The sequence below is a fragment of the Adiantum capillus-veneris genome, chromosome 26, assembly GCF_014529385.1.
Source record: "Adiantum capillus-veneris isolate H3 chromosome 26, ASM1452938v2, whole genome shotgun sequence".
Taxonomy (NCBI): domain Eukaryota; kingdom Viridiplantae; phylum Streptophyta; class Polypodiopsida; order Polypodiales; family Pteridaceae; genus Adiantum; species Adiantum capillus-veneris.
Genome location: NC_140956.1, coordinates 93,766,218 through 93,780,407, shown reverse-complemented (window position 1 = coordinate 93,780,407; position 14,190 = coordinate 93,766,218). Strand labels below are relative to the sequence as shown.

At 40.7% G+C, this 14,190-nt stretch overlaps 1 protein-coding gene across 2 annotated transcripts in view; it reads right to left on the bottom strand.

Annotated features, from left to right (window-relative positions):
- Nucleotides 1–10,049: 10,049 nt before the first annotated feature.
- Nucleotides 10,050–14,190, bottom strand: part of LOC147423829 (SNF7 family protein) — a 137,528-nt gene continuing 133,387 nt past the window's right edge. For both annotated transcript variants that reach the window (XM_086502043.1, XM_086502044.1), the window contains exons 5-8: nucleotides 11,158–11,288; nucleotides 10,917–11,082; nucleotides 10,688–10,817; nucleotides 10,050–10,547 (exon numbers count right to left, since the gene is read on the bottom strand). In XM_086502043.1, coding sequence (XP_086358169.1) covers nucleotides 10,345–10,547; nucleotides 10,688–10,817; nucleotides 10,917–11,082; nucleotides 11,158–11,288 — 630 coding nt within the window. In that variant the 3' untranslated portion in view covers nucleotides 10,050–10,344. The remainder of the gene's footprint in view (nucleotides 10,548–10,687; nucleotides 10,818–10,916; nucleotides 11,083–11,157; nucleotides 11,289–14,190) is intronic.

Here is a 14,190-nt window from a genome sequence, read left to right as displayed (position 1 = left end):
GAAGAAAGTTCTAGAGGAGAGGATTTTGAATAGCAAGGTTGAGTTTACTTTGGGGGAGGTGCTTTGCATAGCCAAGCGTGAATTCCATGAAGAAATTATCAACATCATCAAGAGAAAGAAGCAAACACATGGAGATGATATTCGTCCACAAGCTGAAGACGATACTGTGAAGACACAAGGAGTACAGGTGCATGCTAAAGAAGGTGATGGAGCTATGGTGGGATGCTACCATTCTTCTTGGAATGTAAGGCAAGTGAAATTTGCTGATGACGGGGAAGAGTCTCAAAGTATTCCTAGGAGCCACTATTCCAGAAGCCATTAGACGCGGGCTACTACAGAGACATTGATAAATCTAGGTGATCTTGAAGAGCCATATGTTGCCTTAATTGACTATGGTTCTGAAATAAATATAATGTCAAAAAGTCTTTACAACAAATACAAATGGCCAATGAACACAGAACATGGTTGGATGGTCTGAGTGAAAAACAATTCATCATGTGAATTATATGCAGCATGTCCAAGTGTAAAGGCGACAGTAGGTGATGTAAAGGTTGAGTAAAACTTCTTTATACAGGACACATCTTCATATCATCTTATCCTTGGACAACCCTACATTGTGGGAGTTCGAATGGAAACAAAGGTAATGGATGATGGTTCAACTTATGCCAAGATACAAAGCAAAGATGGTAAACGTGTTGTTCAATTTCTCACAATTTGTGTAAACCATGAAAGAAATTGTGACAACCCCACAGATCACCCTCTACCAAAGGTGAGCAAAGAGTTTCATGATCATAGGGAAATGATGGATTTTGACCAAGTACCATTGTAAAGCGGGATTACAGTGGTATAAAAAGAAAAAGGGTCTCGCATGATCTAAAAATAAGTGAAACTTTCTCAACGGGCTCCTTGGTAACAAGGAATGGATCAGTATGTTTTACAAAACTTGAAGATTTGAAGAGATGTGAGAGGCAATATGTACATAATGTACAAATAGGCATGAAAGAGAGTAGGTTACTAGAGCCTATTAAAAATGTTTTGGGTTTGTGTGAGCAAGTTTCTTTTGTAGATACTATGGGTGAGCTTGATGCTATAATGGAGTTTAGTTTGCATTTTAAAAATGAAGTTGTGGAAGTGTGCTCTATGGAAATGTATCAAGTCATAGAAGCCTTTAAAGAAAACCAATGTTTCAAGCAAACAGTTGGCCCAAAAGTCCATGTTGAAACTAAATACAAGAGTGTAGCAAAGAAGATGAAACCAGTAGCTTCACCCTTACCACCCAACAACAGGAAAAATATTGAGCAGGCTTGTTTGCAACCAAGTTTGAGGAATCCTAAAAAGATTGGGCATACCTTCACAAAGGAGTCTTTTCAAGATTTGCAGATTGGTTACGAGGAGTTTCTAACACAGGAAGAGACAAAGTGCTTTAAAGAAATGCTTTCAAAGCATGGTAAGGCTTTAGCATTTGAGCCACATGAGATAGGATGTGTTGATCCTTCTATTATAGCTCCTATGGTAATTTTTACAATACCTCATGTGCCTTTGAATCTGCGGTCTATTCTAGTTCCAAAGGGCTCATTTGCCCAAGTTAGTAGAGCTATTGAATGAAAAGATCAAAATGAAAATTTGAGCCTTCTTGTGCTCCATACTCAAACAGGTGGTTCACAGTTCCAAAGAAGAATGGTTCTCTACGCTTCATCCAAGATATGCAACCAGTGAACAAGGTGACAATTAGAAATGTAGGTACATGACCAATCGTGGATGAGTTTGCAGAGGCGTTTGCAGGGAGAACAATCTACTCAATGGGGGATCTCTACTTAGGGTATGATCAATTTTCGCTTGCAATAGAAAGCAGAGTCTTGACAACCATGAGGACACCTTTAGGTTTGGTAAGAATGTGTACCTTGCTACTGGGAGCAACCAACTCGGTTGCACATATGATGAATGATATGAATAAGGTCTTACGTGACTTTATTCCTCAAATCACAATGCCTTTCATTGATGATTTGCCTATCAAAAGATGTGAAGAAAGTGAGAAAGATGAAGCTTTGGATATCACGGGGTGCCGCAGGTTTGTGAAAAATCACATAAATGATTGTGATAAAATTCTATCTAGGTTGGAGGAAGTGAATCTTACCTTGACAGGGAAAAGGTCTATGTATTTTGTCAATGAAGTGCTCACTGTGGGGCACACTTGCGAGCCATATGGTAGGAAACCTTGTCCAACAAAGGTAGATGCCATCCAAAGAATGAAAGAAACATGCACTAGCATCACTGAGGCTAGAAGGTTTCTGGGAGCATGTGTCTTTTATGTTGTTTGGATTCCACATTATGCACATGTAACTTATCCTCTTTATCAATTTCTTAGAAAGAATCAAAAGTTTAAATGGACAGAAGCACATGTAAAATCCATGAAAAAGATAAAAGAGTTGCTCCAGTCAGCACCAACTCTGAGAAAGGTAGACTATGAGTGTCAAAGACCAGTAATTGTGACAGTAGACACCAGTCCTACAGGAATTTGATGGGCAATAGGGCAAGATGATGAAAAAGGACACAGGTATGTGGTGAGATTTGGAGCAAACGTACTAAGTTCTCGCCAAAGAAACTATCCACAGATAAAGAGAGTTATGAGATATGGTTACAGCTTTGAAAAATAGAAAAGAGTACCTAATTCATACATGTGTAGTTGTAGAAACAGATTGTCTACAACTTCTTGGAATGATTACAAGTTGCTCAACGTCAGACATTGCTATGTTGCGGTGGATTGCCTACATCAAGTCCTTAAATCCCGAGTTTAATCACATTGCAGGTAAAGACAATACAGTGGCAAATATGCTATTAAGAGCAAGGTATAAAGTTGAGTCACAGATGATTGATGAGGGAGATGATGTGGACACAAAGTTCAATTCTATCTCTCATGATAAAGGTAACAATGTCTGCATGACTAATCCACTTGAATTGTTCTTGAAAGAGCTTTATGAAGGTGATTGGTTTCTTATCGGAAGCTACTTGAATACTCTAGCAAAACAGGATGATTGGTATAAATGTAGGAAAGCATACGGGAACTTTTAGATGGTTACTTGTGGAATCATCCTAAACAAAAGGGTGTTACACCACAAAGGGTTATATGTAAAAAAGAGACTCAAGTAAAGCTCATGCAAGAGTTTCATGAGAGTCTATGGGCTAGACACAGGGGAGTGTGAGCAACCTTCTCTAAGTTGAAAGAAAAATATTGGTGGAAGGGTATGTATAAAGATGTATCTCAATTTGTAGAGTCGTGTGTAACTTGTCAAATGTATTCAAATGTCTGACATTGTGATAGATTGCACCCTACATATCCACTAGCCATGCACTATAAATGGGTTGTGGATCTAGTCACAATGCCTTTAGGACTCTAGCAAATGAGATACTTAGATCTTGCACGAGAGGACCTAACTAACCAAGTTGAAGGGCGAGCATTAAGAGCTAAAACCACATAAGCTGTATGAAAATTCCTTCTTGATGAGGTGATTTGCCTTTATGGTTGTGTGGGAGAGATCATTGCAGACAGGGTGAACTAGATGCCGCGGAAGGAAGGGAGTTCTTTTCCAAATTAACAATCAAGCTTTCTCTTACTACAGCTTACAACCCTGAAGGCAATGGAAAGAGTGAAAGAGGGCATCCTCCTATCGTCAAATCTTTGGCCAAGGCTTGCGAAGAAAGAGTAGGTGAGTGGCCAAAACTGTTGCTATATGCTTTATGGACGGATCGTACAACACATAGCTCAGTAACTGGCTATATATATGCGGAGCTGATGTATGATCAAAAGCTAGTAATGCCGATTGAAGATACAATTCCCTCATGGAATGTACTACCGTGGCAAAAGGGGCTTAGCACGGAAGGTCTCCTTGCATTACACATAAGGCAATTAGAGAGAAGACCTGGAGTCATTGAGGCTGCAAAAGAACGACTCAAAAATGCAAAGTTGAAAAACAAGGAATACTTTGATAAGCGATATCGGCTTAGGAGTAAAGCTATTGACAAAGGTGACTGGGTTTTACTGTATGATAGTAGCCTCGATAACCAGCACATAGTCAAGCGTAAGTTTTCAAATAGATAGTTTGGACCGTATATTGTAAAGCATGTGTATGAAAATGCTACTTATAGTTACAGGAAAAAGGATCAAAATGTTTAAGAGAAGAGGAGACAGTGATCCCAAAGATGTTGACGAGGAGGAAGAGCAAAACATAGGTAAAGATCAGAGTGAAGATGAAGTGTTGGAAGGCTATCAATGAAGATGAAATCATGGAAGATCAAAAGAATTGGAACCCCAGAAGATCCTATGTGGTACATACCTCGGATGTCGTGTTGTGACACGTACATAGTGGGAACAAATGCTACAAGATCTATCTTGCAACTTTTTAGATACATAAGTATATTTTTATAATGTGCATATGCATATCTAAGTATAATAATAAGATTTCTATCTCATTCTAGTTTTTATCTCAAGGGTAACATATTTTTACTTTACAGTCAAAAAATACTATGAAAAAAACATCAATAGCTCCGCTTCTTTAACTTGGGATAAAAAGTATTGGTTCTTTCTTTCTACTATCTCATTCTCATCTCACACCTTAGTTAGATCCTATATATAAAGTAACTTCCAATATATATATATTCTATATATTTTTCATATTTTATTTATATTTTTTTTAATAGCTCCTAGGAAGAAATCAAATCCTATTGGGACACTAGCTTGCATGATTTTCAAAGATCCACCTATTTTAATATATTATTGCAAGCATGACTATAAAACTTTGTCAAGGAGCAATGTCATGCTTTCATATTGCATGAGTTGTCCATTGGAATCAAATGAAAGTTTAGGCTAAGGGAACCACAATAAGACTTTTGCTACCAGAAATGTACCCTATTTTGATTATTTTTTCACACAAGGTTCCAATCCAAATTGGAAAAAGTATATAAAGTGGGTTTCGTAGCTTCTGAGCTGAACTTTCTGTCCCTATTTTTCTTTCTTTATTTGGAACCACGGTTGAGGAGATATGATCAAAATGGTGGACCACAATCTGCCCACATCATGCAGGAATATCTCATTTCAAACTTTATCAATTCCTATTCACACTAGCTCTTCTCTTTTTTGTGTAGCCCTTGGTGTTTCCTTCACCTATAAAAGGAGACATCTTCTTCCTTGAAAACCATTCATGGGGGAGTGAGAAGATTGATGCGTATTGTATCTAACCATAAACATAAGCCTACGCCTACACTTGCTCCTAGAGGAAGACTAGCGAGTCTTGTGAGGTATCCTTGGAAGATCGACTCTAATCAAAGAAGGTTTTGAACTTGGTGCATCAATCACGGCTTGAAGGATTCCCTCTACTTCTCTCTCCATCAAAATGGTGAATAACTCTCGAAGAGTTTGTCAAGTAAGATGTGCTCTACTTTGATATTTTGTTGGTTTCTTGTTGTTCTCTTTTTCATCTCTAATCCAACATATATATCTAATTTCATCTCCCTAACCATATCTATTTCTCTCACTCTTAGAATATCATTTTCTCTACAAACTCTAGGTTCTCCTTGCTACAGGAACATCTCTCCCCGCAGTATCCTTATTGCCTACGGGCAAGAATAGAGCTTGGGAGGGAAATTCTCTTTCTTTCACTTCTCTCATATTTACAGTTTTCACATACTAAAGTTATCTTAGATGAATAATTCATGATATGTGAATTTCTATCGCTTCCACTCTTTGCGATCTATTGCAATTAACGTATAGATTGGCCATAAATATACTTTCAAGAACGTATAGTGTTTCTCTTTGGCTCAGAAAGGCTCAATGAACTACTTCTTTCATCGGATCCCATCATACTACTCTTTATAGTCTATAACTTTTCTTTTGACATAAGTATAGTTATCTTGATATGAACCAAGAAGATTTGTACACACAATTAATCCCGATCACTAGACAAAACATAAATATTATTATGAGCACAAAATTACAATTCCAAAGAACGATTCGTAGCCTATTTGATCGGTAAAGATTGAACGCCATTAACGCATTTATTAAACCTTTCTTATTACCCATGATACGAAACGACCATAGCCTTGATTTTTAAACCCTACATTTCATGGCATCTATGGTATAACTCCTTCATATAGTTTTTGGAGTTCTCTCACAAACTCACAGCCAAAATCCCGGTGATTTCTTAACAAAACCGCAAATTTCTTGACAACGTCGGGGCAATAGGGAAAGTCATAATTATGTCAGGACATCACAATGTGGCATAGTCTAGCTAAGGTCCATTAGTTGGCCAAATACTGTTCAATTAGCCAATTTTGTTGTAAAAGTTGAATGGTAAGTGGGAAAGTTGATTTCCAAAAGCAAAGGTATGTTTTTAGCAAAGTTCCTAAAAGCAAGAAGTTATTCCTCGCTCAAAAACTAGCGTTATCTTCTGGCTTGGGTATCACTTTGGTCTGCTGCACTTACCTATAAATTGCCAGTTAGTGCTCAGTTTTCAATGCCGTCTGTTGCGTTTACTACCGCAAGGCTATATGTATCTATTATATGGAGTGGTGCAAGCTCTTTATCACCACCTCCATAAGCTCTTCTCTCTCGGAAACAAGAAGAAGAAGGATATTCTCTCTCTACTCGATTACTATCTCCTCTCTCATTTCACTGTGTACGCGCTCTCTTGAAGCTTTCGTGGCGAATACCTCCACGTAGCTCTCATCACCGCTCTCTTGCGGCAAAGCAAGAAGCCGTTCGACAATCCCTAATCGATTCTAAAGCACGGTGAGAAGCTCTAAATTCCATAGCCATCATCATCTCTCTCTATGTCATTTTTTTGAGTAGTCACCCTCTCAACAATTATTTTTTCGTATACGAGTGCATGTATGGATTAACCGAGTACATATAAAGTTGTCCCATGATTATTTCATCATGTTTAACACATGATTTTTTCACATGATGCGTTTATGATCACGTGTGTGCATAAAAAGCACTTTTCATTTCACGTCATAGAGGCAGTAGGAACACTGTTTTTATCATAACTCACTAATCGTTACCCTTTATACCAGAGATAAAACACATCATTTAGAACATTTCTCTTAGGTGTCATGTGAGAATCATACACGAGCTAAAAGATATGGTCAAAAACAGCATGTTGTCCACTATACTTAACCAATTTTTTTGGACTCCTAGTTTCTTGGAGAACCACTATATAGATTCACCGGACAGGCAAACCCACTTAACCAATTAAAAATCTTGATGATAAATGTATTCAGGTCTCCGTTATCACCTCGAGAATGCGAAGTATTAATCGTTCCATAACCGGTTTAACCTACGCGTGTAGGAGTGCTACCAAGGGGAAGTACCATATGACGTCGTGAGTTAACCGAGATGTTTATGTATTATTTATGGCTTGTTTTGGTGAGTTGATTTGAGTTATTAGATACCCATAAACTTACGTGAGGATATATGGTTAGACAACCCGAATTGCATAGGCAGATATCATCAAAGTTGCTTTCTTTTTAGGTCACCGTTGTCTAAGTACGATATGGGTAAAGTGATGTGATAGTTCTAATCTATATTATGGAGCTAATCTTGATGCATTGGTTTGAGATCAAATACTTATATTTGCATGTTATGCATGGTCCTGAAAATGTCGAAAAGTTATTTTTTGCATATATGAAGTTATGGTTTATGGTTGACATAAAGGTCCGACCTGTTTTGCATCATGTCTATGGTGATAGAATGTTATCATATGATGTATGGAAACTTATGGATTGATGTGGATGTTTCATATGCATGATTATGATTGTTTTTCACCTTTCTGATTCAAAACTAACTCTATGTGCTAGGGAGGTAAAGTGCAGATGTGATACATCAACTTCGCATGGTTGGATGTTGTCAAAATTGGATTTTTATATCATGATTAGTTGCTCATCGGACTCTTTATGCATGAAAGAATCTTGTCTTAAGAGTCATATGTGTGAACTCCGATTTACTGCAAAGGATATGTCAAAGTATTGGAGTTTGTTCAGTGTGATTATGATTGGTGGTTAAGGACTGAGATTCCCTCATGGATTATGGTTGTGATTTTATGGTGGAAGTCAGTGTGACTCGTGGTTTTTTTTCCACATGGTTATCGTGCCAAAATTTTTACAACCGTGTTATGTTCTAAAGTAGTTATGCAAGATTGGTCATGCCTCACCCAAGTTGGTTGGAGTGCTCACTCGTGTGATGTGATTGGGTTATGGTTTATGGTTTTGGGATTAGATCATGAAATGATTTAGATGGTTTATGGTAGACGTGTGAACGTAGAGACCCTGTATAATCTAATCGCTTCAAAAAGATTTTACATATGGAAAGTGCTATTGTCATTGAACTCGTGTTATATTTCTCATAACAGCATCGCTACAAGACTAGAATCACCTACGTCGCTTAGCCTTAGACTAAAGGATCGTTGCCCCGAGGCTTTGCTTGATCGAGGATGTTGCTTAAGTCTTTTTCTTTTTGTTAAGCTAATCTACACAATTGATGCGTCTTGGGTTGAATGACCTACACGGCTAATGCGTCAAGGGATTTTGCCTTGGCTTTGACTAAACACCCGGTGCTGGACATCGAAAAAGCGTGTTGCTTAAATTGGTATGGTTGGTGTTGATACCTACTGGTACTTGGGATCCTTTCAAAGCTCAGGTTCATGGAGGGAGGCGAAACGGCCTCAATTTATGTCTAGCTCAAGTGGGTGCTTAACAAGCTTAAGACAAACTTAAGTATTAGCAATATGTGCAGTGGTCTTTCCTCCAAAAATTTTGTTTTGAAACCATACCTTATGGTGGTACATCCTCTCAAAGGATATGAGATGGATCCAAGAGAAGCCTAGATCCACCTTTAAAGTGCAAGGTATAGAGTCATGGTAGTCATCCACGAGACAGTCTAACCATCAACTCCATCATCCATGGTATTGACGGCATATTATGACATCCCCACTAACACAATCAACGCCCAATAGTGGGTGTAGAACTAGATAATAATATATGCACCCCCCACCCCCAACCCCAACTTGCAAGAAATAATCTTCTTGGTTTCAATTTAGGGTAGTACGACTGGTTTGAGCAGTTCAGAAATGATATACAGATCTGTCTCCCGGACTCAATGTGGTTTGGCAAGCTTTTAGCTCCCATCTCACCTAATAATCTTTTTAGTGCACACAAATGCTTCAAAGCTGGACTAAAGCAGTGGTTAAGACTCATTACTTAGCGGTCATTGGCTCAACCATGAGAAAATCAAGGCTAATGCTCACATCTCAAAGCCCACGGCATACCTAGAGTTTCAGAGGCATTGTTCGTCTCTACAAGTGTGCCATTCTCTTACAATAGACATCGTAATCCACTGTCTGCTTCTCAGATAATAGCTTCAATTATCTACAAGTTCAACAAATACAAGGTAGTGGATTCCTTCCATATGAAGAAATCGCAAAAGTCCACATGGAACCTTTGTTGGTCGTTTCCTCGATGGTCATATAATTACGGTTATTATATTTAGCGGTAGCATGCTTTCCTCCAATAGCTGAATTGCTAAAGCTATTATGTGGACTCCAGATAAAGCCAAAATGTTAGGCAGAGGAATTTGCATTTGTTCCAGGTGTCATATATAGATGAAGCTTACATGGGATGCCCCAAATGAAGCCCTACTATTTGGCAATCCCATGCATTAAATCAGATATCTTCACCCACCGGAAGTAATGCTGAAGTAATGCAAGAAGCCTTTCCTTCAAACTGTTGCTCATCTGTACATACTTCTTTCCATAGCTGCATTCGTCAGTCCAAAGAAGTACAACTATTCTGCAAATCTGCGGCAAACTCTTGAAAACACAGAAGGCTGGAAAAGGGAAGGGAGAAACAAGAAAATACAGGGTGTCGCTTGTACAGAAGGGTTTTGCTACTCCAAGCAATGCCATTCTCGGGTATTAATGTGCACCGACGTAGAACAAGGCTTTGGCTGCCAATTGCAAATCAAAAATACATTGCTAAGAAATATATGCAGAGCTGTCACCATAACAGGAAGAGCGAGACTGACTGTTGCTTTAACTTAAACAGAAACTAAGAATTCAATATACATTGAAATTTGGGTCTGAAAACAACAAAGCCCGTACCAAGGGTGGAGCAACGATCAGCTTTGCTTTTGGTTCAAAAATGTGGTGATAGTTTTGCCTTTGGTACCACAAATGTGGTCATAGCATAGTTATCATAAATACACAAATGGACTCGTGCGACTATCATGGTGTAGTTATAATATATACACATGCACTGGCAAGGTTGCTACTATTTTGAGACCTGCACATACTCAAAAAATCATGCAAGTGCAAGACCTTTCATAGCCTGCTCAACCGCACCAACTGAATCTGCAGATGGCTCGGACTGCTCCTGGTTATCAACGTTCGGCAAATTTTCAACAACCACAGTAGCATCTTCTTTGTCCCCACCAGACAACTCAAGCTCAAGTTGTGCAAGCTCTGCTTCCAAGTCATCAACCTCCACTTGGTTTGTAGAGGATCCTGGAAAAAGCATGTACCTCGTTATGCTCCTAGTATCATGGAAGGCACAGGATAGAAGCAAGCGCAATCGCTCCATAAAAAAGCCATTTCAACCTAAGCACATGCAAGTATAAAGTTGTCACACAAGCTTGAGAACATACCAAAAACTTCTGCAATTTCATTGTGATCTAAAATGGCCTCATCTAAATCCCGAAGACACGCCTCAATATCATCCAATGGAATTGTGTGTTCTTTCAAAGCATTTGCACCCATTCTCATTGCTTCAGAAACCTAAAACAGATTGCAGACCTTGCTCGCATACAACCAGCCTTGAAATTGCCATAAAACAAAAAAAGTTATCATGTGACTGAGACAGCAATTAAGTCTTACCTGCTTCGTAGCTTCTGCTTGCGAAATGAATGCCAAAACTTCTCTTATCTTTTCTTGCAAATCGCCGCATTTCTGTTTACTTGCGGCTACTGTGTGCATGGATTGGATGTGCCTCTTGGCATTACTTCTATCATATTTGATGGCTTTCACAGCAGAATCTTTTGACCTGAAACACACTATTTACAAAATGCGTACATAGACTAAATGCATCAATTTTACAATCCATATAGTATAATCTCACCGGCTGTATGCTTGCTCCAAGACATTCATTTGCACACTAAGTTTTTCCAGAGTCCAGTAGAGATGCAGCATGTAACTGTCCAGTTTGGAGACATCAGATACAGGATCTTGGTTCGAAGATATCTTGAAGCCCTGCAAAGCAGGCAACAACACCAAGGCTCATGATATTGACAAGGTCATTCGTATCCTGCATGTTATATTGTCCCTATAGCATAACGGCTCTCTCTCTCTCTCTCTCTCTGAGCTTCGCCTTCCCGCTTTCTTCCTGAGCTTCAACAGTCCCCCCTTGGGCGAGGGGCAGCCCTGTGGGGGGGCATAAGAACTCAGCTGCGCCCTCCCCAGCTCACAACTCCCGCATCCTGGCCAAGTCGGCCTTGCTCGTCATCCAGCCCTCAACTCTCTGTTGCATCACCTTCCGGCCTTCCCACCTTCCTGACCTGCTCAGCGTCGACTACCGGCCCTATCTCCCCTGTTCGGAGCTCTCGCCCCTGTCCAAGCCGGCCTGCTCGTCGGCTCTATCGACCCTCCAAGCTGCTTCGTCGGCCGACAGTTATAAGCAAGGGTTCTTACAAGTTCCCTGAGTGCAAAACCCTATAAACAGGGGTTCTCACACAGGCCACGACCCTCTCATCCCCAAGCCCACAGTTCTCTAAGGCATACAAAACCCTAATCTAAACAAGGGTTCTCACACAGAACTTCGGTTTTGTGTGGGCACTCAACAAGCAAAAGTTTACCATCGGAAGCATGACGACCAAAGCAAACACTCCGAACAGCATTGTGAAAACACGACCGAGTTTTGCTGCCGTCTTAGCAGCCCCACGCAAAGCCGATCCAATCGAACGCCTTCAAGCAGATCTCGATCGGGTCATGGAAGAGAATTGCGATCTCAAAGCTCGCCTTAGCAAGCTTGAGGAACGATTTGATTCCATGGTCGATCTTGCCACCAACAAGTGAAAGACGTCAAAGCCACCAACAAAGTGAAAGAAGTCGAAGCCAATGCCATCGAAACCCACTCGGCAACCCTTGCAAAGGTGAAGACATGTGTGACAGTAGAGCTTCGAGAATAACAACTCCAAGAAGAAAATACCCTCAAGATCCGCATTGGTGGGCTACCTCAAGCTCGGGAAACGACCAAGAACGACTTCTCAGAACGCATCAATTTCCTCAACGAAACTCTCAAATCCATCAAGCTTGACTACAACACAATAGATTGTATCACCTCGAGAGGCCCTGACAAGCCTATACCAAGTCGGCTCAAGCTTCTCCAACAATCACGTATTCTCAAAGACACCAAGATTTGGATCGCAGAAGAACTCACTCCGCTACAACTCAAACCCAAAAGTGGAGAGCTCAAGAAGGTACATGAAGCCCGCAAACAAGGCAAATGGGTAGTCTACCGAGGTGGTAAAGCTATCATCCAAGAGTTTCGAAATCCCAAACCGGCTCTCCCCACAGTGCCCTCTTAGGTTTTTTGTCTTCCTCCTTTTTCTCTTTCATCTTCCCAATGGACCCTCAGTCCTTAACTGATATGTATCAATGCGATTTGCTACAAAACGGCACAGTTTTAATGTTTGTTTTTGGTCCCATGGGTCATATCTGACCTCCGTGGACGATAATTCAATCTCTCTCTCTCTCTCTCTCTCTCTCTCTCTCTCTCTCTCTCTCTCTCTCTACCATGCTTTCGTTTAGGGTTCGCTGCTGTATTTTAGGATTCGCGACCTGTTTTTAGGGCTCGCGACCTGTATTTTAGGGTTCGCGACTTTTTTTCCTCTTTTTTTTTTTTTTTTTTTGGGTTGTTGGACAGATCTGCGTTTTAGGGTTTGCTGCATTTTCTGCACTTTAGAAACATCAATCCTCTCTCTCTCTCTCTCTCTCTCTCTCTCTCTCTCTCTCATGTCATCCCCAACCTCACCTATGGCAACAAGCAAACTCAAATATATGCTTCACTCCAAACGAATTTCCATCATTGAATTGGAAATGAAAGCATGGAGAAAAGAGATGGAAGATTGGAGGAACGCGAAGACCGTTTTCCTCCGAGAAAATGAAGAAAAGGAGAAGAGGTGGAAGGACGAGAAGGATCATCTTCTCAACAAGATCGCCACGTTGGAGAATAGCATTTTGGACCTCCACAAAGAAGTGTTGGAAACACGGTCAAAAAATGGGCTTGAAGAGGGGGAATTTCAGCCCTCTTTGAAGGAAGAAATTGACAACATCAATGAGGAGAAGAAGTCATGGGCAGCGGTCATATCCGAAACGCAAAAGAAAGTAGAGGAGGCCGAAAAATGGATTGAGGTTGCCAAGAAAGGGAAAGGTAAGGAAGCTCCTTGTACACCCACTCTTATCAACATGACCCTCGAAGAGGAACAAAGAAGGAGGGTGCGGGCTCTACATGTGAGGGTAACCGGCCTCAAGGACATAAACAATGTGGAAAAAGAGGTCACAAGCCTCACATCAATGATGGGGGTGGAGAAGCCTTCACACACAAAGGCATGGAGAGTGGGCAAGAAGAGTGAGGGCCCCGGAGAATCTTCAAAGGAAAGAGCTCTCATACTACGCTTCCCTTCATTGGAAGAGAAGAAGGAATTCTTGAGGAAGAGACCTACTCTCAAGAAGACAGGTATTTTCTTAGGCGATGACCTCACTCTCTCACAACTTGCGCATATGAGAGAAGTAATGCCCGAGATTCAAGCGGCAAGGGAGAAGGGGAAGATGGCCTTTTACAGAGATGGTCGGGTGGTGATTGTAGAGCGGCGCTCTACATGACGGTGCGAGACCTATGGGACCACATTGAGGATGGCGACTTGGAATTGTAATGCATCTATGAGGTTGGATGTTGGTGCCTTTGAGGACATTTTCAGAGACAAGGACATTGTTTTCTTTTCAGAGACTCACCAGGCCCTTGGCCAACTGTTGCCACATGTGGTGGGATACAAATGGGAGACAGCCCACAGAACAGTCACGAGATCTGAGCATGGGAGTAGAGGTTCAGGAGGAGTAGCGGTGTTGTTTAGGGAGGAGCTACAGCCACTACTAC